Genomic DNA, 22,280 nt, shown 5'->3' with positions numbered 1-22,280 from the left:
GTTCAATGTCTGTGTAAGGGGAAAGTAAAACCCGATCCAAACTCACTTGAAGTGTCCCATAAAAAATAAAAATGTAATACATAACTGACAAAGCCATTAGGACCCATGAGGATTCTATTCACTGTTTAATAACTTAAATAACATCACCTTGAATAAAGTTTTATCTTCAAAGGGCTCACAGACCAGTTTTTCTACATTTCCGCCTGTGACAAAAGTGAGCACCACTACAATCATCAGCACCCAGGAGAAAAGAAAACTGAATCCAACACCACTGAAAAAAAAAAAAGCTGAGTAAGTTTTTGCTTTTTAAGAACAAAGTATAAATACTTGGGACAACAGTGAAGCCAACAGTTAGTAGCTATATCAAAGACATGAAAACTGGTATATGGTTGAAATACTTCTGTTTTCCAAATACGTTCTGGCCCTCTGAAACATGTTTTACTTCTGCAGTCATCAGCTAAAGTATATCTAAAATGTTCTCATTTGCATTGGGCATGCAAACTCTTGTAAGAGTCAAATTTAAGAGCCACAAAAGCATACACTTTTCTTTTTTAAATTCAACTCTCTAGCCTTGCGCTCTCAAAAGAGTTTTAGACAGAGTTCAGATGCAGTCTTCTCTTGCATCCAGCAGAAATGACACTAAACCACTATTGGGAACTTTTAAGAGCAACCCCAAACCTCCTAAAGTGCTCTGAGAAAGTCAAGTGTTTGTCTCCCCACATAGCTTTTTTTTCTGTCAAGCAAATGCTCAAGTGTGCTAAAAAGCTATGAATGCCCTTTATATTTTCAACTATCTGTTCCCAGTTTTTGCAATTTCCAAATGGGTTTACACAGAAATCCATTATCTACAGCTCTCAACTCAAAACTGTAGATTCAGAGATTTTATCCTTCAACTACGATCCTCAATGGAAGAGCAACCCAAAATCCCCAAGTCCTTCCATGGAAGTACATGAGATCAATATTTATTTTTGTACTTTTTCTTTTTTCCCAGCACATATACATAGATAACAAAACAAATTATTTTCATACTATGTCCTTCAAAAAAAAAAAAAATCTCAATAAAAACAACCGCCTACAGGTACCTTTATTTTATTTTTCACAAATAGGTGAAACTTACGCCATAAGAAAGTTTCCTCCAGTGTTGGAGATGCAGCCTCTGGTTGTTGGAGAAGCATGTTTATCATAACCACAGGTGCCACATAGCAATCCAAGATAGTAAAAGATCAGAATCAGGACCACCATGCAGCACAGAATGAGACAACCCAGCCACCTGAGGAATAAAAGCCAGAATGCTGGGTTATTAGCATGCAAAGAAAACGCTGGAGACTTACAGAACACATCAAGCAATACTATCCTCCCAACTCATAGTTCTGCTTGAGCAACAGATGCTTTTCCTACACCAGCATGTATTTTGGGCCAGAACGTAATCACTGTTGGATTACAGACAGCTGCTACTGAAGGGCTGAGGAACAAACACCCCAGGAACAAGGTGTTGCCAACCCCCGTTACTGCAGGTGGACTGTTCTGAAGTGTCAAAGCGCACCCAGTAGAGCAAGATACTCAAACAGTAATTTATACAAGAAGCCATGGAGAAATTTATGAATGTGGACTGTCCATTGGTCATGAAGTACATAACTGCTCTTACTGTAAGGCTTATTACTTTCTGCACACATTGTTATGCTTGTAGTTGTAAATAACTGTATTTAAGGCTATTAAAACCTAGACTTTGTGTGTCTGTGCTGGAATGCTTTCAATGTATGGAGCTGTTAATAGAACGTGATCAGGAGAAAGATCTTGGATAGGAACTGAACTTTCATTTTTATTAAATCATCTAACAGTTCTATCTGCCCATCTATTTGGAGCACATTCATTTATTCACACATTTTATATCTCATTCTAGCCTTTCACTTTCTCCCAAATTCCTCTGCTCTTCCTCTACCCTTTTGTCATCACTTCTCCCAGCTTATATTTCTTAAGTTCCTTTTTCTTCTCCCTGTACCTTTGGTAGAGAGAAAGCACAAACCCAAAATATCAGAAAAAGGAGTATCATAATGATTATACACAGCCAATAAAGAGAAAGAAAACTATTAATGCTGACAGGCACATTCGTAAAAGAATACTTATTATGAACTACAAATAATGCACCTGCAATTAAGAAAGGGATGGATGGAAAATAATTTGGACAACTACAGGTTTGTTGGTTTCATTCATACTTGAGGTATGTTAGGTTTGACAAGAATGTGTATTTAAGTGCCACGTAGATGAGATCTGTTTCTCCATTTTTTTTTTAATCTAAATACAAGATGCATACTGTAGCAGAATGAAGCAACATATTCATTTGGTTAAATGCAGTCTGAGCTTCAAAGAAAGTATTGACAAATTTGTCAAATTAAGGCTCACAACAAAAACTGAGAAATAGGGAATGGGCTAAAGGTAAGGTTATATGTAAGTTCTTAAAGTTCAGACTCCTGCTCAATTTTATTTAACATTGCATTAAAGCCATCAACACACATTCTGTAGCAGTGAAACTGGTTATGACACAAAGATAGAAGTAATTATCAATTATAGAATCATATAGGATTGACATATCAAAACGCAGGGAGAACTTGAGGACTTTGAGGATTGAAATGACTAAATCTGGACAAAGTTAAATGGTATGAAATTCAAAGCTTTATGCTTCAAAATATGAGATTATTACTCAATTACAGTAGTCATACAAGTCTCAGGCAGGAAGAATATGTTTTTCTCAAGGTACAATCAACCCGTGCATTCACAAGGACAAGTACTACACCAGTAGGAATAAGCATGAGCGTGCAAAGATTTACAAAGGCGTGAAGCAGAATCCCTGCTACTCCTCCTCTGTGGTAGAAAGGGTACAATAAAAAGAGATTGGCTTCAAGGCCTCTCCAGTCCTGTGCTCTCACAGCCTACCTGCAACTCAACAAAAACGAGCCCTAAATAAAAAGTCACTTAGAAAAAATCCATCCCTTTATGCATTACATCTTCGGTATCTACCTACGTCTATCCTTCCTGAAAAAGACCTGAAGGCTTACAGAGTAGAAACTACTTCTTGCTCTGTAGTGGGACAGCACCTCGTTCTTCATTAGCTGCAGTTTTGGCTTTTGCCAAAATGCCAGTAACAAACAATTGCCTTACAGTGTCTTTGTTCCACTGTGTTCATCATTAATAGTTTTCACTGCCTTTACAGAACATTGTAATATTACAAGTATTACCAACAGGTAGCACTTGACTCCTGCCTTATTTCCTGTACATACCTGTAGAAATCATACTGCTCCACTACTGGAAAATAGTCTCGAATATATTCTTCAGTCTGTGTTAGAGATATCGTCAAATCTGATAAAATTTTATGAACAGGCAGTGTTTTTGTGAAGGTAGTGATATTTGAACCAATGGATTCCAGCACGTTTTTGATATCTAAAAGAATAAACATATTGCACTGTTACAGTTTCATAGAAGAAATCTACATGCCATGTATGCATTACAAAATGCTATTAAGCCATTTGCCACATGTAACAAGCAAGCCATGAAGACAGGCATGAGGAAGAGCCAAGCAGGCAACACAAACATTTAGTTTCAAAGTAACACAATGGCATTTTAAAACACACACTTTATTTTTAGCATTCAGTTTAATGATGAAAGATGTAGATGTCGAGCCAGAGTTCCCTCTTTCCTTTCGTCATAATGAATGTGTCACTTTTTATCTAGCCAGCTTAAATCTTGCTTTTCATGCAATATTGCAAATGGTAACACTGAGCAAAACAATTAGCCACTAAATTTATGAAGGAGAAGATCAAAATCTATTTAAACTCTATCCTTTGGGATACAACACTGTGAAGGAAATTAAGACTGACTGTATTAAGAATCTATACTAGTTATTCTAAATCTTATTTAAAAAGATTATTTAAATAAATTCATTCCAATGAGTTAGCAACACACTTGAGATAATGTTTTATTAAGACATTTTTTTCCTCAAATTATGAATGAACATGCTACCCTATACTTACAGCTTAGACAGACAATATACATAAGTGAATTAATCATGTCTTTGTGTATCTAAATAGTGTATATTTGTAAAATGCAGTTTCTGTTTACTCTTCCCCTTCTTTCAACTTTGAACATACTTGAAACAGCAGGATGTGTAAGTATAGGTTGCTATTTGGTAGTAGGCAACACCTCCCTCTTTCTCAAACAAGTTTTTGGCTGTTTGTTTTGATGTTTACTCTTCTAAATTCAACAAGGTACCAAAACACTCTTCTTTTCAAAGTTTACAAATAAATGCAGTATTTTTATAGTAAACCTATTTTTTTATTTGCTTTGTAACTCAAACTCAGTTTTTATAAAAACAAAACCCCAACAGTTTATAATTGGATAAATTAAGATGGCTTGTCTGTTTTTATGCATATCAGCAGATACCAAAAATGAGTAAATCTGCATTAGATTTTCTAACAAAAAGCATTATATCAGTTTTAGAAAACTGGCTCGTTTTAGGCAAGTTCACACAGTAGTCTATGCTTGTATAAATACTGTGTTTCATTTTGCCTGGGAAGCAAAAAAAAAAAAAAAACAAAAAAAAAAAAAAAAAAAAAACACCAAAAAGAAAACGAAAAACTTACAAGGAACAGCTGTTTATATATGCAGAACAGGTCCACAATGCAAGAACAAAAATTAAAACAGATTAGTATACATACACTATACTACATTTTATCCAAATGTCAAGTATCCAGGTACTGTCAAATAGTAACAGTGTGAAGTCCAACTAACAAAATAATTAAGACAGATATTAAATTATCCTTAAGGCATATTTTTACCTCCCCTTTACCATCCACTACATTTTAATACAGCAGCAGGCAGGTTCAGGTTTTTTAACACACTCCTAAATACATCGTAGATACATGGGTCAAGGAAAATTAGCTTTTCAACCAAATTAAGTGTCAGTGTGCATTTGGGACCCCAAGATTTCTCATTATTTGATCAATAAAAAGCCTAACAAATAAAACTTCATAAAATACCATATGGTCTATTCTTAGATTTAATTTTGGGTACTCATTAAGACACAGTTGCTTTCTATATTTTATTTATGGCACCAAATAAAAAAAAAGTTTTAAATTTCCATTTTTCATGAAATTTAGCCCAGGAAATATATTATCAATAGAAAAAAATAAAAATATCAGTGATGTAAAAACATCATTAAACAATCAAAGTGAAAAGATAGTTTGTCCTCACCTGATAAAATGTTTCTGGTTTGATTCACCACTAAGTCTGGGGTATCATTAAATGCTGCATAACCCTAAGAATAAAAATTGAAAAATTATACGTTTCTCATTGCCAAATTACTTGCATTTTTTTCCCCTTTATACAGGGAGCAAAAGCACACACATTCTAAAATGCACATGGTAATACTACAAAAAATACATTTAACACTGCACCTCAGGAAAAGTCAAAGCAAAATAAGAACTCAAGAATATTTCAGATTCAGTTTGCTCTCCAGGATATTCCTTGAAAAGAAAAAAAAAAAACAAAAAACAAAACCCAAACCAAAACAAAAAAAAAAAAACAAACACACACCACCATCTAAATTTAAATATCCATGTATCAGTCACAAATATCTCACACTTTATAGTACTGTTGCCTGTCAGATCTATCTCATATAAAACTTAGAACACACATAGGAAGCCTCACAAAGTGGAAGGAGTTACCAGTCAAACACCTCCTCTGTAAGTCTTTGCCTTCTTAACATGAAATGCATAAATCCAACTGCCTCTAAAGACACTATAATGCTTTCTTCAGTGAGAAGGGGAAAGAAAGAGTGCAAACCACAGGGACCAAGCTCAGTGGCTCACCCGGACAGAAAGGAGAAGCCGCTGCAGGGGATGTTTGAAGTCTTAACTCCCTGCAGGCCTGGTCACTGCAAAAGCAGGCGGGGGGCCTAAGCCCCCTACTCACGACCTTTGGGTTCAGGAAGTGCCTGCTATTCCTAGCAAACATTTTCAGATTGCTAGATCTTTAAACTGCCCAAACTAAGCCATTTTTTTCTAGGTGAAAACCATGGTGTTTTGTAGATAGTCTTGCAAAAATACTAATTATAGTAGGTCCATTGCACCAGATTTAATATAAAATATGCACATACAGATTTTGAAAGATGTATTTCAAAATAGCTGGAATACAGTGCAACTAATTAGGAGGCTGTGGATCTTTTCTTCTTTAGTTTGAACCAAAAAATATAGACGGTAGATCCATGTTTCTGCCTTTGTTTTTTAAGGACTGTTCTTTCAAGCAGACAATTAGCAATACATTTTTGATCTGTAGTATCCTGGGGGGGATATAAAGCACTACATTCATACTTTCAAATTTTAAATCTTGGCCAAACAATGGAATAAGGAGAGAGATACACCATGACGCAGCATGAGGTGGGAACAAGAGAATTTTGCTTGAAAAAAACAAAGGAAAACAAGTGATACGCAAGTAACCTAGTTCATTAACAGCTTACGAGCTTGACAAGAAACATACCTTTTGAACCAGAGTAGAAAGGTCTATTTTGAGGACATCATTGACCTTTGCAAGCTGTGAGCTCACTCCTGGCAACTAGGAAGCAAAAAGCTTTCTTGAGTCACATCAAAGTAATAGTTTTGCTAATTTACTAAATATTTCAAAGGTAGGAGACGGTAAAGAAACTAGGAAGACATTTTGTAGCAGAATCTTTCTAGGACATTCCTGAAAACTTTGCTGTACAAAACCAAAGCTTAACCTCAGCATTTTTGGGAGGGCAGGTTACTGCCCAGAGCAGCACTTTAACACAGCTGCTTGACACACATTTTGTCCTCTTCTACACAGAAGATTAAAAGAGTGACTGAAATTACCTAGCAACACAGAATAAGGGAAGGTCACTCATCTCACAGGTGACAGCACACACCAAGCCATTAAGTTGCAGAGATACTACTGGGCTTATTCAAGACAATCACACTGTAAGAATCTGAAAAATATTCTTACCCCACTAAAATTAGCATTGATGTTCAGTTGATTTAATGAATTCCTGATGATATTGCAAGTTGAAGCAGCCTGAGATGCAGAGCATGCAGAATCACTGAGTGTGTTGCTAAGATGCATTTTAACATCTGTCAAGTTTGCATGAAGCCTTTCTGTTCCCTCCTGTAAAACTTCTACAGATACACTCACATTTTCCAGTGCTTCCTTTGTTTCTCTGATGGCTGTAAGGGTGTGAAGTTTTAAAAAAAACTTTAGTTAGAAACTAGTCTATACATACAGATACGAAGAGAAAGTGCACATGTGTAAATGCTATGATATTCCTAACAATACTGATTTAAATAACCCTGCCTCCCTCCCAGAAAAATCCTTTAGCACAGAATACATATTTATTAAACATAAAAATATATCATTTATGTTTTCCTACAAACAAATGAATGTGCTCAGGCTACTTTTATTGAAATTCTATCCATGTCCCTACCTCTTCTTACTCAGGGGTTTCCGTAAAGAACTTTAACACTTGGTCATTAGAAATTAAAAGGAAGCCCACATCCACAAAACAGTATTTTCAGCATTTTGTTTATAATCCAACTCACAAAATACGCAGCTACAAGATGAAAGGGAAAGAGATCATGTTGCATCAGCCAAGCTTTAATAAGTGTTCAACACAGTCTGGCTTTCATTTTCATCCCAATCACACCAAACAAACAAAAAAACCTCAACCACTGAACAGGTGTTTAGTAGACAAAAAAACACACAGATACAACTAAAAATGCACAAGTTACAAAAATAAAGTGCACTTCACACAACACAGAGTTTTACCATTTTTTACCTTTGATAGCCCTTTCCACTTTGACTTCAAGACAAATAAGAGAAATAAAGCAAAAAAGGAGAATGGCAAGTGAATGAGAAAGAATTCATGGGTAAAATGGAACTCAAGTTCATGGATGATTCTCCCTTTGCTCTATAAATTGTACCTAACTCCTAAAAAAAAAAAAGCCTTAAATAGAAAAAATAATGAAGGATTATTTTCTTTAACGGGAGACAGAACTAAGCATGAGCAATGCTAAACTCAAAGATGCAATGGAGAAATGATGGTTAGCACTCCCTTAATAAGCTTGACAGTGTAGAGGACAAGGCCATTGTTTGTTCATTCCCTGACCTGTCAAAGAGTAGCCTGTAAAGACCTATGGACAGCTCTTAAAGCACTCTTTTCCTAGTCTCCCTTACGTTTAGTGGAAAGGGACAACAACTGGCAGAAGGGAATTCAGATTTCACCTCTCTTCAATGACTGCCGAATCTAGGTATCAACGGTAGCACATAAATCTTGATTCAGTTTGTAAATATATTTATAAATCTTAAAATATCTGAACCCTCAGTCTAAAAGAAACATCAAGGCGTGTAGAAAAATGTGAAGTTGAATCATGGTACTGCATAAAGACATCCCATGCTGTGCACTAGAAAGATGACGCCTGTCTTACCATGGCAACAGAACATTAATACAACAACATGTACATCTTTACCTCCTGCTATTGTTAGAGCTGCATCAAGTGCGGGACGTACTTCTTTTCCCAGCTCTTCTTGAACTCTACTTCCAAGCACAGGTCCAACATCTGTAGTATGGTGAGATTAAAAAAAAAAAAAAAAAAAGAAAAAAAGAAAAACAAAACATTAAACACTAGTTCAATTTAAACTACCTCTTAACATAGGTGCTGTCAGACTCTTAACTAATAAAATATAGCTATATTATTAGAATTTCTCTAAGGCCTGAAAGTCAGAACTTAGTGACAAGATAACGCATGAACACAGCTCTCCTTTAGTGAGCTATAGGCCTATAAATGAAAGCAGTAAATCAAAATATGGCAGAAAATACTCACTAGTACTTGACCATATAGGTAAAGATACATTAACATTTTAATAAACTCCAAAAATAGATACTTCATTGCATTTACTACTTTTTCAGAAACAGATTTTTTTCCACAATGTATCTTAAAGAGGTCAAACATCTAGACAGGAATTTTGTGGCATACTCTCTCACTACACACTATGTTTTCTTATTTTCCAGAGAAACTAGAAAATGGATTCTTTTTCTTCCTTCTGTTCCTCACGTATCCAGTAACGTCAAGGTTACCCACAACCCAGACCTGCCAGCCATCTCCTCGGAAATCCGTTAAGCATGTTAAACACGTGTTTCCAGTCCCTGTCCCTCACGCAGTGCATTCAGCAGTGATGCTCACAGTGCTGGCTTCAAGCCCACCCCTTGCTACCCCACCTCCAAACCCTCCTGTCTCACTGCCCACAAACAGAAATGAAGCTTAGTTCAGCAAGGAGACAAACACCGAGCAGAGTTTGGAGAAGCATCTTAATGTAACATATCCTTAGGTAGTCGCTGGGTCCCCTTCGTTTTCAGATCACGGTAAACAGCTATTTGAGTTTTTTGTTCTTGATGAGATGGGAATACTGCATGGTACAGAAGCATCCATTACTGTCAGCATTGTCATGTCTGGCTTGGGATGAGAATTTTTATCAGGCAGAAAACACTTTTCAGCAATTCATTAGGGTGGGCAAACTGAACTCGTCTGTACTTCTCTTGAGGTTTATGTTACTGTTGATTCCTTTATAATTAAATCCTTTTGTCAGTAGGTGTCACACATTCAATTCTGTTATTTCAAGAAAATAAAAGCTATCTTTATTTATTGATGATCACTCTCATCACAGATCCAGCTAGGTTCCTGTTAACTAACATATTAAATCAGCATTGAGAGCAAATAAATATTTAATTTGAAATTTCAGTTTGGAGTACCTGGGAAGCTACAAGGTAGTACCTGAAATGCAGATATAAATTTATTATTATTATAGACTTAAAGACGACATACATTTTTTTAGACCTGAATGTTCCTGACTAGAAATTAAGTAGGAAGACTACTCAACTACTGCTACTACTACTTTCACAAGGACATACCATGTGCAGTAGTAGCCTCATATAGACAAGACACATTGACGCCAAGAGTATGCCAAGCTGATTGCATTGAAAACTACCTTTAAAATTCATTTAAACCTAGACAGAGGCATAGATTCTGGGCATAAGAAGTCAATTTATGGTAAGTGGCACACTGCCATAGTTGCATAGTTTGATCCCAGCAACAATCCTGTTTAAAACTGGTTTTGGTATTTCTGTATTTCACTCCAGTTTGAAATGCAGACCTGTACACATTTATTAACACCTGCTAATAGTGCATCTTGAATTCTAATCTGCACTGAATATGGCTGTCTCTTTCTATAATCAGTTTTGGAAAGTGATGATTAAATTGAAAAAACCAAAAACAAACAAAAACCCAAAGAAAACAAACAAACAAAAAACCCCAGAAAGACAAAAAACAAAGAAAGAAAGAAAGAAAAAAAAAAAAAAAAAAAAAAAACACAAAACCCCCCAAAACATCAGTGGTTTGGTTGTTTCTATTTACTGAGAACGTTAAAAGGTGACACCTTGTACTGTAACTGCTGAAGGGGAAAGTGCAGCAGCTGTATTTCAAGTTTTATCTCCTGCTCTTCTACTGCTCATTCTGAAATGGCAAATACGTTAAGCAGCTTTAGAAAAAAGACAAGCTCATACCTCATCTCTACCTGAGTAGAGGACAAAGGTATAACAACAAAAACAAATACGGAGCGCTCTCACTCACTAGAATCACCAAAACAGCTAGCAGTTCTGTTCCTTGACATTTGTCTCCACAGTTAAAAACTGAGGAATAATATTCTAAAAAAGTTTTAAGTATTAGTGGTTACTGAACTATAAAAGGAAAATAAAATATTAGCCTGACTTATTGTATAAACAATTTAATAAAATACGTTTATTTCAGGAAATAATATGCATTATATCAGCTCTGAGACATTCTATGTGAAAAGAATTTTGGGGTTTAGTCTCATATACCACAGAGAACAGCACTTCTGCTTGGAAACCACATTCTCATTAAAAAAATTTCACTTTGCATTATGAGCTATTTACATCATCTTATTGAAGTCTTTAAATACACACATTGTTAACCCACCCCTCGCCTTTTAAATCAAAGTACTTACTATTTAGTTCAGAGAGTGCTTTATCCTTAGTTGTGTTGTACTGGCTCACCAAGTAGTCAATTTGCTGAAAAGAAGATGTAAAAACAACTATTAAAACAATTGGAAAAAGTAATGCATTTAAATAACGAGTCAAACTGTCACTTCGAAACAATCAAAATATTTGTGCAAACCCCCAAAATCCTGATGATCTACTGTTTTCAGTTAACAGAGTATTTTAAAACCTTGCTTGGCAGAACTACACATAATTAAAGATGTGTTTAACTGGGAAATCTACTTAATTGGAACATCTCTGGAGTAAATGATCCAGCTTAAAAGCATTAAGTAGCAGGAACGGTGGTCTTACAAAGGCTTCAAGTCAGTCAGGCCAATAAGGTTTTGCATGTCTTCATCTCTTTCTAGTGCCACTTTCTAGTGGCATTAGTTCCTACTTCACGGAGAGGCATGTGTCAAGGTGACGGGGTGGTAATTTTGAAGCAATTCACCAACCAGACTGGCTTGTATCTGGGGAGCCTCTCAGAGCTCCTCCTGTGGAAAGGAGGTGGCTGCTCTCTCTTAATGCAAATGGTTCTCCTTACTCCCATCTGGATTTGGCCCAATCACAATCTGAGCTCTACTAAGAAACTGTAACAATATAAAACTGCAACTTAGTTATCACCAGATCCTGGGTTTGGACAAAAGGCTATCAAAGAACCATTCCAAGTAGAAATCTTACTATACCGATTTTGAAAAGACATTAAATAACCTTTATGGATGTTTGTATGTTTAAAATACCGCTTTACAAATCCTACCACAATTGAGTTAATGTAATGTAAAAGTTAGCACACTTGACAAATGGGTTTCCAATTTTAAATGTGACTCAAATGTGTACCAAAGCGTATCTGGCTTGCAATCTCAAACTCTTTCATAGAGTACAGAAAAAAAAAAAAAAAGAGAAAAAAAAAAGAAAATTAAAAAATGACAGACAAAAAACCACCCTATCAATCATATAGCAGTGGATGTAATTAAATGACAAAGTATGAGGCAGACCTCCTTTTTCTAAAAAAGGAGAAAATAAAATGAGTTTCCTACCAAGAAGGCTGTAGGTATATTCTTTTTTATTTCTTTCTTTTGTCTTCCTAGGCTAACCTAAGGAATAAAATTTTGCAGGGCTACAGGTTTTGCACTGTCTCCAGCAATGTCACAGACAAAAGGCGATTCTGTATGACTAATAGTGTTATCGTTCAATGCTCACAGTCTGCAAATCTTCTATGACATGAACTCTTAACATGTGACTTCTTTTTACAAATCCTCTTACATGCTGTACAGCTCAAACTGATGAGTCAAGGACATGTTAGGATGTCAGAGCTTTATAGCCAACTAGTTGGAGTTTATGACTTTTTCAAGAAGGTGAAGTCCTTCTATCTTCAAGAAATTCTTACAAATGTGTGCGCATACATATTACTCCTGAACCTTGTCTGACAAAATTACTTTAAAAGGTATATCTGATGGCTGCATCACTGTCATCAAGTCTAAAAAAGAAAAATTAATAATCCTGCATAGAGACTGAAAACCTGCTACCTATGTGAGACTTTGAGGAACCCCTAGCACAAGTGTTCAAGTCCTGACATTTAAATTCATGAATTCAGGTGTTTTTATTAACGTTTTAGAAGTGTCTATTTTTTTTTCTCCTCTATTAAGATAGTTACTTTTACGTAACAGATTTTCTACTGCAACTTCTCCTAGTGTCGGAACTCAGTGTGCTGTAAAGGAGAGTCTACTGGTTTCTGATGCAACTGGATTACACCCTTCTGTGCCTCCAGTCAGCTCCAAACTTGATGAAAGGCACTCTGTTTCAAGACAGAGATTGTTGTCATGACTTCCACTTCCTTCCATATACCTCCATCCCTGGACTGTCACACCACCATGTGCAAACAAGTAATTCTATAGGGAACAACTCCACATATGGAAACTAATGGCATCCCCTGGACATCTCCTGTTCTCATAACTGTTTTTTTCAGCAGAAAAACAGCCCAGAGTTACTGTGACTGGGATGCTACTACACTTGTGGATCCCACATAATTGTGTGAATTCCCTGTTTCTCATTTATCAGTCACATGGAAGTAACAAAAATTAATTAAATTTAATTAATTAAAATTAATGAAAGACAGGGTAATAGGACTGTTGGACTATTTTTCCTCCTAATCCATAAAGAATTGAAATTTGTACATGGGAATGCTAATAAGGAAGACTTGTAAACCTTCCCATGTACAAATTTCAATTCTTTATGGAAGGTTTGAAAGCAGAAAGGAGAGAATCTTTCCTGTTCAGTATGGCACTGTATGACACTGGTTTGAAGAAAAAAAACAGTCAAAAATACTTCTGGAAAAACAGTTACTGTATCTCCGTCCCAGATCACAAATAAGTCCAAAATACAAGGAAATAGGAAAGAGCAACCAGGAATCTATGTTTCATGTAGTATCTTTTTTGAATATGTATTCCTTTTAAAACCATATTTTTCCAAGTGATTCACCTTCTGCTAGATCTTCTATACTAGTGCAAGTAGGAAGAAATGGGCCTACAAGCATCATTGCTGCATACTCCAGGAGTACAGCTCAAAAGTTGCTCAGAGAATGCTGAGCCATCAAGGGTAACTCCCAAACATTTACTGTTGTGTGAAGATGTCTTACCTTTCATCATTTATTCTACTTCATGAGACTGATACACAAAGAAAAAATAAAATACCAGATGTAATTTATACCAAATAAAGAATTACTTTCTGAAAGACTTCTTACTTATACCTCTTCCCTCCCACCCCCATTCCCCATAAAGAAAGAATTCTTTACCGCTGGAGTGTCGTTAAGGAAAATTTTCAGATCTTTAAAATTACTGTTAACCAGTTTCTTTGCTCCTTGGACTTGGTTAGTTAAATGCTGGTTGGCAGCATATGCACAGAGCACTCCAACACTACAAAAAATACAGATAATAGATATTTCTTTATTACTGTAAATGCCCATTCTAATATAAAGCAGAACCAAAAAATTACAGAAAAAAAAAAGTCAACATTATCAAAATAAGTATCTCCATAAATTTATACTTTTTTTTTTCTTATTACAAGTTTTCACAAGCACCATGAGGCAGAGCAGAGAAATTAGCCATAAGGACTGTTATTGTACTACTAATTCAAAAAAAAGGAAAAAGCTATGTTATTCCAAAGTCTTCAGAAGTTACTAACATATAGCTGCTTATCCATTTGCACTGATAGCGTCAGAAAATGTGTATAGCCTAGGTAAACTGTATGAGACTTAGAAATGTTAGGCTCTTTTACAAGCATTAATAACGTTGACACAGCTACAAGCAAATGTTCATAAGGTAACTGTGAAAAGGAAAATTTACATTTGAAAACTTCAGCAACATTTACTCATATGGTCTGATTTATTTACATAATTACATAGACCTTTTAAAAGCATACAAACAGTCCCTATTAATGCTAAAATAATATATAAGCATTTCCTGATACTAAAACAAAAGGTGGCAAGTAAGCTAGACTTCCAGTCAGCACTGCTGTTTATTTTTTATTTGATCATTCTGCACTGTAAAATTCTAATTACAGCATGGCAGATCTGCACAAACAGGAAATAAAAAGGCAACTAAAAGTCCCATGAGAGGCCTCAAAAGCTCTGTTAGCATACATGATCCTTAGTTTTTTTGTTTAGTTTAGGTGTAAAATAGACTTAAACAGAAGGATAACTTCATGTTTTTAAACATCTCACATTCACAACAGCTAACCCTTCAGACAAGCACCAAAACCATCAAGAGTAGCCACTGGATTGGCAATAGCTTCAAAAGCAGGCTGACTACAAACCCACTTGATGGGTCAAGCACTAACTTTCCACAGCACAGATCCACTCCACACAGGCATGACACATCCCTGAAGGACAAACATTGCCTAGAGGCTCCAGTCAGGTGCATTACAGGCCACTCCTGGATGGCACATTTGCTCAGTCTCTTACTTCACATTGTACTACAGCAGCTCAATACTAGAGGCGGTACACTGGAAGGCTGTTATGGACAGAAGGGAGTCACTGACACAAATGGTACTGTACTCCTCCCAGACTGTCAAACCTCCCAAGTTGGGGTATTAAGAAGATCTAAATACTAATACTTCCAAATAAGACTTAGAGAAAACACCTACCAGGCTCCCAATGCGGCAAAATAGATATGGTAAGTATAATTCTTGCTCCAAAGAATGTATGTTCAAAGGAAGCCATAATACAGTCACATAAATGAGAAATGAGATGTTGGAGAGCATGTAGGTACCTAAAATAACATGATTTGCATATCCTGGCAAGACAGGAGGAAATACCCTGATCTCTTACCAGCAATCCAAAACCAAATCTTCCATCTTTATTTCACTTTTCCTATTTTAGCTTTACCAAACAATGTGAAGGCTCGTTCTCCCAGTAAAACTGGTCTCAACTACAAGAATTTTTGCTGCTCTGACAAATATTCTCAGTAGGAAAATTCTGATTTCAGAGAATTTTCAGGATTTCTTCACTAACATTTTTCTCAATATCCAAAAATATTCAGAACAGGATGACAGTTTGACATACAGAAGTTGCTTCTCTACCCAAAATTTCACATCTGTGTATTCGAAACTGGCTACTACCTACCTTCTCAGAAGTCACTAATGAACAAAGGGACACCAACATTTATCTTGCTAGTTATTTAACTAACAGCAAATGGCATAGTTTTATTTCCACTATGACCAACACTCAAGCAGCTGTTATCATCAGCTATCATCTGTGGAATGAGAACTCAGAATGCATAAATGACAAGAAACTGAGTAACTTTCAACATAAACAGAAGCAGTTTAATTGTGGACACATGCAATATATTATTTCTTTTCACTCTATAGTAGTGTTAATTGGGTTTTTTAAAATGTCTTTTTGTTTTGTTTTGGTTGGTTGGCTGGTTTTTTTTTTTTTTTTACCCAGAAGACAAACTATCTTGAGCTATCAGGAGAAGTTAACATTTGTATATCACTCCAAGGTTCCAAGTTTATAACATCCTCCTTGTTCTCTGGACAACCAGTGTTTTTATGTCCTTTCAGTGTTATGCTCACAGAGAAGAAAGGTCAATTGGAAGCTAACAAAACAGTACTTTGTAAGACTTGAGCATGATCATTTTTCTTCCATCTCCTAAATGGAAGGAGTGGGAGGAAACAAGATAGCAGAGATGCTTTAAGCAGACAAGGTACTCGGAACAATTGCAGCTACATTCTGAATGTAACTAAACAAACACACACCATGAGAGAGGAAAAATCTATTTATTATGTAACTGAGCCTTGAAGCAACATTCAATAAGTGGCTACAAGAATACAGTTATAAAGCGGGGATAAAAAGGACATGCCTGTGGCTATAACTGATTAGAGAACCGTTTAAACAATCTCTTCAGGGATTAGGTATTTCATACTCAATTTCTTGTCAGGTTTCAGAGACCAATATAAAAGTTACTAATCCATTTGCAGGGGGGAACCCAAACTTTTCCTTTAGCTATGCTTGAAAAAAATTCCAAGTCACAAAATCTAAACCCTGAACTGATTTACATATGGAAAGAATGTTGATTTCTTCTACTAGCTAATGAATTTAAAAATATTGGGCTAGAGATTTCTGTACCAACTTCTTCGTAAATTCTTTCAGAAGAGGTTGACTCCCAGGTTCTCAACAACTTGCATTACCAACCTCACAAAGCCAAGAGGGCTTCTCTGAAGCCTGCATGAGGCACTTGCCAAGATACCAAGCATCACGCCCTTCCTTCAGACTTGGCTTTCCCTAGCTTTGTACACAGTAACATCCACAACTTCAAGAAAGAACTTGTAGCACAAACTCTCTCGGAAGGACAGAAAACTGGCTATGTGTTTCTCTCTCCAACAGCCAGGACATTTTCTATCACCAGTATTAAATCTGGTATTGCAATGTTCACTTTCTTAAAAATCCGATGTCCCTTCCTTGCCTTTACAGCATAGGGAAATTAATGAAATTACATTCCTTTCCCAGAGAAAACACGTGTTTGCCTAAGCTTGCAGATGACTAGGAAATAAGATGTAATCGCAGGTCTCTGTCCCTAAACTCTCAGTTAACCTTTGAAGAAAAGCATGTAATTGTTTTAACGATAATATTTGGAATATCAAACCTATTCAGCTATCTATTTGGTAGGTTATTTCTACATTCTGTGCTCTTTAGCAATAGAATCCTACTTTGTAGGATAACACTCACGTATAAAAACTGTGAATTACCAAAACCACTGCATGTATTTTTGACTCAATCTACCAAAAGAAATACTTTAAACACAAAGTGCATGTACTGGAAAGTGACACACTTAAGGCCTATTTACTTTACGATGAACAACTGTGTATATAATCACAAGTCTTCTGACTTATTTCTTATAGCTCTCCTTGAGTAAAGCATACTTCCCATGTATGCCTCAACTTCAGAGGGCAGACTTAGGTATAGCTTTTTTCCTTTTTTTTTTTTTTTTTTTTTATCTGTCATTTCTGTATTTCCTTTATACATTACTCCAGTAAACTTAGTATCAAAACCTCATCCTAATTACCAAAGCACTGTATCAGCAGAAAAGTGAGAAGAAACTCTATTCCTTGTAATTAAAATCTACTAGCCAAAATCTTTCTAAAATCAACATTAACAGCATATAGGCATCAGTGTGAACTTGCATGCTGACACATAAAAAGGCCATCCCCGTGTTACCAGAATTTTCAAGAGTTGTTGCCTATATACACAATGTATTGCAAAGTGCATTCAGAGTCCTTCCCCTACTAATACTCTCTACCATTCATTTGACCTGTATTTCCCAGCCAAGGAAAGACAGTTTGGACCCATGTTTCCATACCAAGAACTGAGAAAATAAAAAGTTTAATAAAAAAGAAAAAATGGCTCATGCTTCCTGCTCTTCAAAGTTCTGATCCTTTGACTGAGAGAATCCCAGAATGGCTGACACTGCAAGAGAGAGGGAGAAGATGATGGAGAACATACACTTAGATGGTAATTCTGAAGAAGTCAATCCCCTAGAAATCCTTCCCATTCCCTCCAGCAGCTGTCTGTAGGTACATTCCACTGGAGAGCCTTTAAAGCAAAGCTCCACTGGCAGAGGTGTGGGTTCAAGGTACTCTGGTGGATGCCTGCCTTGCTAAAGGCATCTTCTGAAGCAGTACAGCAGTTGGTGAGGGAGTCTATGGTGTTCCAGTCACCTGGCAGGGGCTTGGGACACATTGTCCCAAAGGAGGCCCCGAGTGCTGCATGAACTTTAAACTATATCCGAACAATCATAAGACTCACCTTAGCAATTTCATGGCACATCTTGATGTAACCCTGTATTAGAGGAGATCATTCAAGTTTTTGTTCTTTTGGCTCTGTCTTCAAGTAGCCATAGGCATTTGACTTGCAAAAGACTAAATTCTTTTGATTATTGTCACAGCTTATGTATTCAGCTGCGGCAGAGTCTGATTTCAGGATGAACAACTACAGGTAAATCTTCCACCTAAGCTGAAATTACACGGTAACTTGGGGGGAAAGTAGAGAAGGAGACTTAATCAGAATATAGCGTAAGAAATGGAGAAACAGTTGTATGTAAATCTCAGGCTTTCTCCAGTTTTTCTGTTGCAGAAATGGCTACCAACAAGACTGACCTTTGTGTTTCAGTATAGCAGTAAGCAAGCTAACATAGGCCTAAATAGATCCACGCATAGCATTTTTTTCTTCCCTTGTGAAAGAAGATCCAGGAAGGACAGCAGAATCCTGCTTTGTACAGAGGCGTACTGGAGACCCGAGGGGTCAGTAATATTAGCCCTTTAAAGTCCTATCTTGCCTTGCACAGCACTCACAGCATTAGAGACTTAGCCAGGGAGTCATAGGAGATTATCTCCACCTGTAGAAACCTGCAGACACAGCTCAGGCCAACTCCCCCCCCGCCTTACTGTAAGCATGTGATACTCCTGATGTCTTACACAAAAGGAAAAAAAGAAAAGGATGAGTTAAAAGAGGCCATTTCCCTGGTCCTGGAAAGCATGTTACTAGGGATCACTGATCTGCCAGTCATGATCTGGGAAGAAGCATTTGCCAATGCTGGGTATGCTTAGTATCACAAGAAGAGCTGGCAATAAATGCACAAGTTAGAGACCAACAAGGGGGGCGATCTCTTAATTTCTCTGCTGACAGGCAACATTCCTCAGCCATTATAACCAGAACATAGCATCCTGCAATGTGGTATAAAGCTAGCTGGCAAGCTCTGTGAGCTTCCTTCAGCTTTAGCATGCTGAGAGGTAATTTAATAACTAACTTACTTTGAGGCACCATTGTATTATGAAGAATTTTTGTCCTGTCATCATGGCAGGGATGCATCTACCACCCACAGTACCATTCAGCACTCTGGTCCTCAGAATACTTAAGTGTCACGTTCACTAGTGGTGCCTAAAAGCAAAAAGCATGTTCCCATACCTGATATCAGCATGGCCTACATTTGAGCACAGGCAAGGTCTCAATTTGTCATGACAAACAGCAGTAAAAAGAGAAAAAAAAATTTTAGATTAAAGTGAAATAACAAAGTAAGTCCCACCTGACTGAACAGTCACACAGCATAGATCAAAAGACTTGTGGGTTTGGTTTGTTTTTTTTTTTTTGTTAACATAATCACAAAATAAGAACAGTAGGTAGGTGAAAATATGAAGAAGTTGAAGAAAAATAAAAAGCCTGAATGCAAACAGTGTATTTTGAAAGCATCTACAGGGAAAGTCTTGATTTAGTACCTTATCACCCATTAGACACCCAGCACAGGAGTACGCTCCTAAGATTAATAGCACAAAAATGTCTCCAAACTCCAGGATTTTACAGTGAGTTCATGCATGGTTTAAACAACTCAGTGTCCAAAAGAAAACTCATTATTTTGAACGAGTAAGAAAATCTGGAGGACAGCATATACTGAAGGAGGTCACACAATTGCTTTTCTCACCACTATTACGCTATCAAGACCAAAGCAGTATGTTGTACCTCAAGTTCTCTATGAGATGGTATCTGAACATAGGACACAGTACCTTATGTTCATAAGTTTAATGTAACATTCTGCAATTGTCATTTTGAGACTGGTAAAAACTTAATTTGCTGAACTCAAGCTTTTTTTGGTTGTTGTTTCACACCTACATTCCTCTCAAGTGAGTGCGCAATGACCTGTGGATAGCAATGGTAGCAGCATTGTTATAATGCAGTCACATTTTGTTTAATAAGCAATAATATTAGTTTAACAAAGTAATTTCTGTACCTGTAGGCCAATATAGTAACATTATTTGTCATATGACACTGCAAAATCAGTGCTATACCAAGCTTCATATTGTTATCTTTATTACACTTGCCTTATTATTAAAGAAGCAACAAAAAGAAATGTTGCAAAACAGCTCCTCTGACAGTCAGCATTTTTCTTCTGTCTTTGATGCATTTCCCCACCACAGTTGTCACAGCAACGACACATACAGAAGCAAAGTCCCACAAGAGGCAGTAACAAAATAAATAGCAATCCCAAGGCTGCGGAGACTATAAAACCGATTTCATAGTAGATGGCCTGTAATTCAGACAAAAATAGTGGTAATAGTAGATATCACACAGTAACTGCAATCAATATAGAGCAAATAACTAAAAATCAAACTACAGACTAAACCATCTACTAAGTTACCAAAGTTATGGACTTGGTGTATTTTGTCAATAATTGACAACTTTTCTAACAAAAACATAAATAACATTGCAGATACTGATAGCTAATAATTATTTAGCTAGAATATTAGCTAGGTAGACTACAGGAGTGAGTGCCGAGAAATATATATTCACAAGAAACAGATGTGAATCAATGCAATTGAAATAGGTTAAAAATTAACACATTTGATTTCCCAGACCACAAATTTACTGTTCCTCACATCTGTTTCCAAAAAGGCTCCACAAATGTCAGCAAGGCTAAGTCAACGCTTCACCTGGGAGGGGAGAGGGAGGCTTAGCTTATTATCCTTTTTAATCAGCTCTGAGTAGAAAGATTCATACAAACTGCCAAGGGAAGTACTTCACTGGATGACCAATTGCAATGGCAGAGGTTTCTCTAAACTGCTGAAGTTAAAACTGCTTAGGGACTGGAAAACATGAAGGAGTGGATTTTAAGCTCTCTCAGGTAAAGATATTTATTCTGCTGCCAAACAGCACAGCAGCATCAACTAAAAGAATGCTTTCAAAAGCTGGAAGGAGAGAAAGGGAACAACGCGATGCAATACGCTAACTAGCTTCGATGTTGGAAGCAGTGCAAGTGCCCCAGGACCAAGAAGCTGGGCCACGCTGCCCTGGCACAGCCCCACGCAAGGTGACGTGGCTTCCAGGGGACAGGCTGCGAGCTGGCCGTGCTGCTCCCCTCTGCTGCCAGCACAAGCCAGCACACGCAGAACCAGATCGGCCAGGCGTCCGCGCACAGGGCTAGGCAGCACAGTGTGGGCAGTGCTCTTCCCCGATAAATCTCTTTTCTCCTTTCCTTTCCCCATTTTAGAAGAACTAATTTCACACTAGTACTTTTGAGTCCTGTTTTACTAATCCGTCAGCACAAGGGCAACTTGGCAGTAGAAGGATGAAATTAAGACTGTGTATTGTCCTGCAAAATAACTTACAACTTCTCACAACCTATCAGTCATGCTCCAGTTCCAGCTTTGCTGATGCCCTTCCTCACAATCCCTAATTACCAACTGATCCAAATACAGCAACAATCATCATTAGCAGAGTTGCAAATTTCTGACCTAATTACCAATTCTAGGATGAAACCTATTTTTTTTCATTATTATTGACAATGGCTGGTTAAAAGCTGTTATCCCTTCTGAAGAATACAAACTAGCTGCTTGGAAGAACTTGGCTAGATTTTGCAAAAGAATTACCATTTTCTAGTTAGCAGAACACTCTAGAAATTATTTGACAACATAAATTCTAAAATAGGTTAGGTGGAAAACCACATTTTACATAACATTAAAAATAGTTATGGATGTTTTAACAGAAGTAATGCATACAGACATGGTTAGATTCTTTTCAAGGCTGTACATCTACCATAAGACATTACCTGAAGAGTCAGGACAACATTTTCTGGCTGTGGAAGTCAAAACAAGGGGAGAATGTGTATAATACACAGGCAGCATGCACAAA

General features: G+C 36.8%; 1 protein-coding gene across 11 annotated transcripts in view; it reads right to left on the bottom strand.

The window, feature by feature from the left end:
* Positions 1-22,280, bottom strand: part of PROM1 (prominin 1) — a 67,529-nt gene that overhangs the window by 19,047 nt on the left and 26,202 nt on the right. For 5 of the 11 annotated variants that reach the window (XM_042807863.1, XM_042807864.1, XM_042807868.1 and 2 more), the window contains exons 4-15: positions 22,198-22,224; positions 20,474-20,679; positions 13,899-14,019; positions 11,077-11,140; positions 8,526-8,615; positions 7,009-7,226; positions 6,529-6,603; positions 5,245-5,308; positions 4,635-4,643; positions 3,276-3,435; positions 1,118-1,270; positions 148-271 (exon numbers count right to left, since the gene is read on the bottom strand). In XM_042807863.1, coding sequence (XP_042663797.1) covers positions 148-271; positions 1,118-1,270; positions 3,276-3,435; positions 4,635-4,643; positions 5,245-5,308; positions 6,529-6,603; positions 7,009-7,226; positions 8,526-8,615; positions 11,077-11,140; positions 13,899-14,019; positions 20,474-20,679; positions 22,198-22,224 — 1,311 coding nt within the window. The remainder of the gene's footprint in view (positions 1-147; positions 272-1,117; positions 1,271-3,275; positions 3,436-4,634; positions 4,644-5,244; positions 5,309-6,528; positions 6,604-7,008; positions 7,227-8,525; positions 8,616-11,076; positions 11,141-13,898; positions 14,020-20,473; positions 20,680-22,197; positions 22,225-22,280) is intronic. The other 6 variants (XM_042807865.1, XM_042807872.1, XM_042807870.1 and 3 more) reach the window with 3 other exon arrangements.

Source organism: Tyto alba, unplaced genomic scaffold (assembly GCF_018691265.1).
Source record: "Tyto alba isolate M040663 unplaced genomic scaffold, T.alba_DEE_v4.0 Super-Scaffold_6, whole genome shotgun sequence".
Taxonomy (NCBI): domain Eukaryota; kingdom Metazoa; phylum Chordata; class Aves; order Strigiformes; family Tytonidae; genus Tyto; species Tyto alba.
This window is presented reverse-complemented; position numbering and strand designations above follow the sequence as displayed.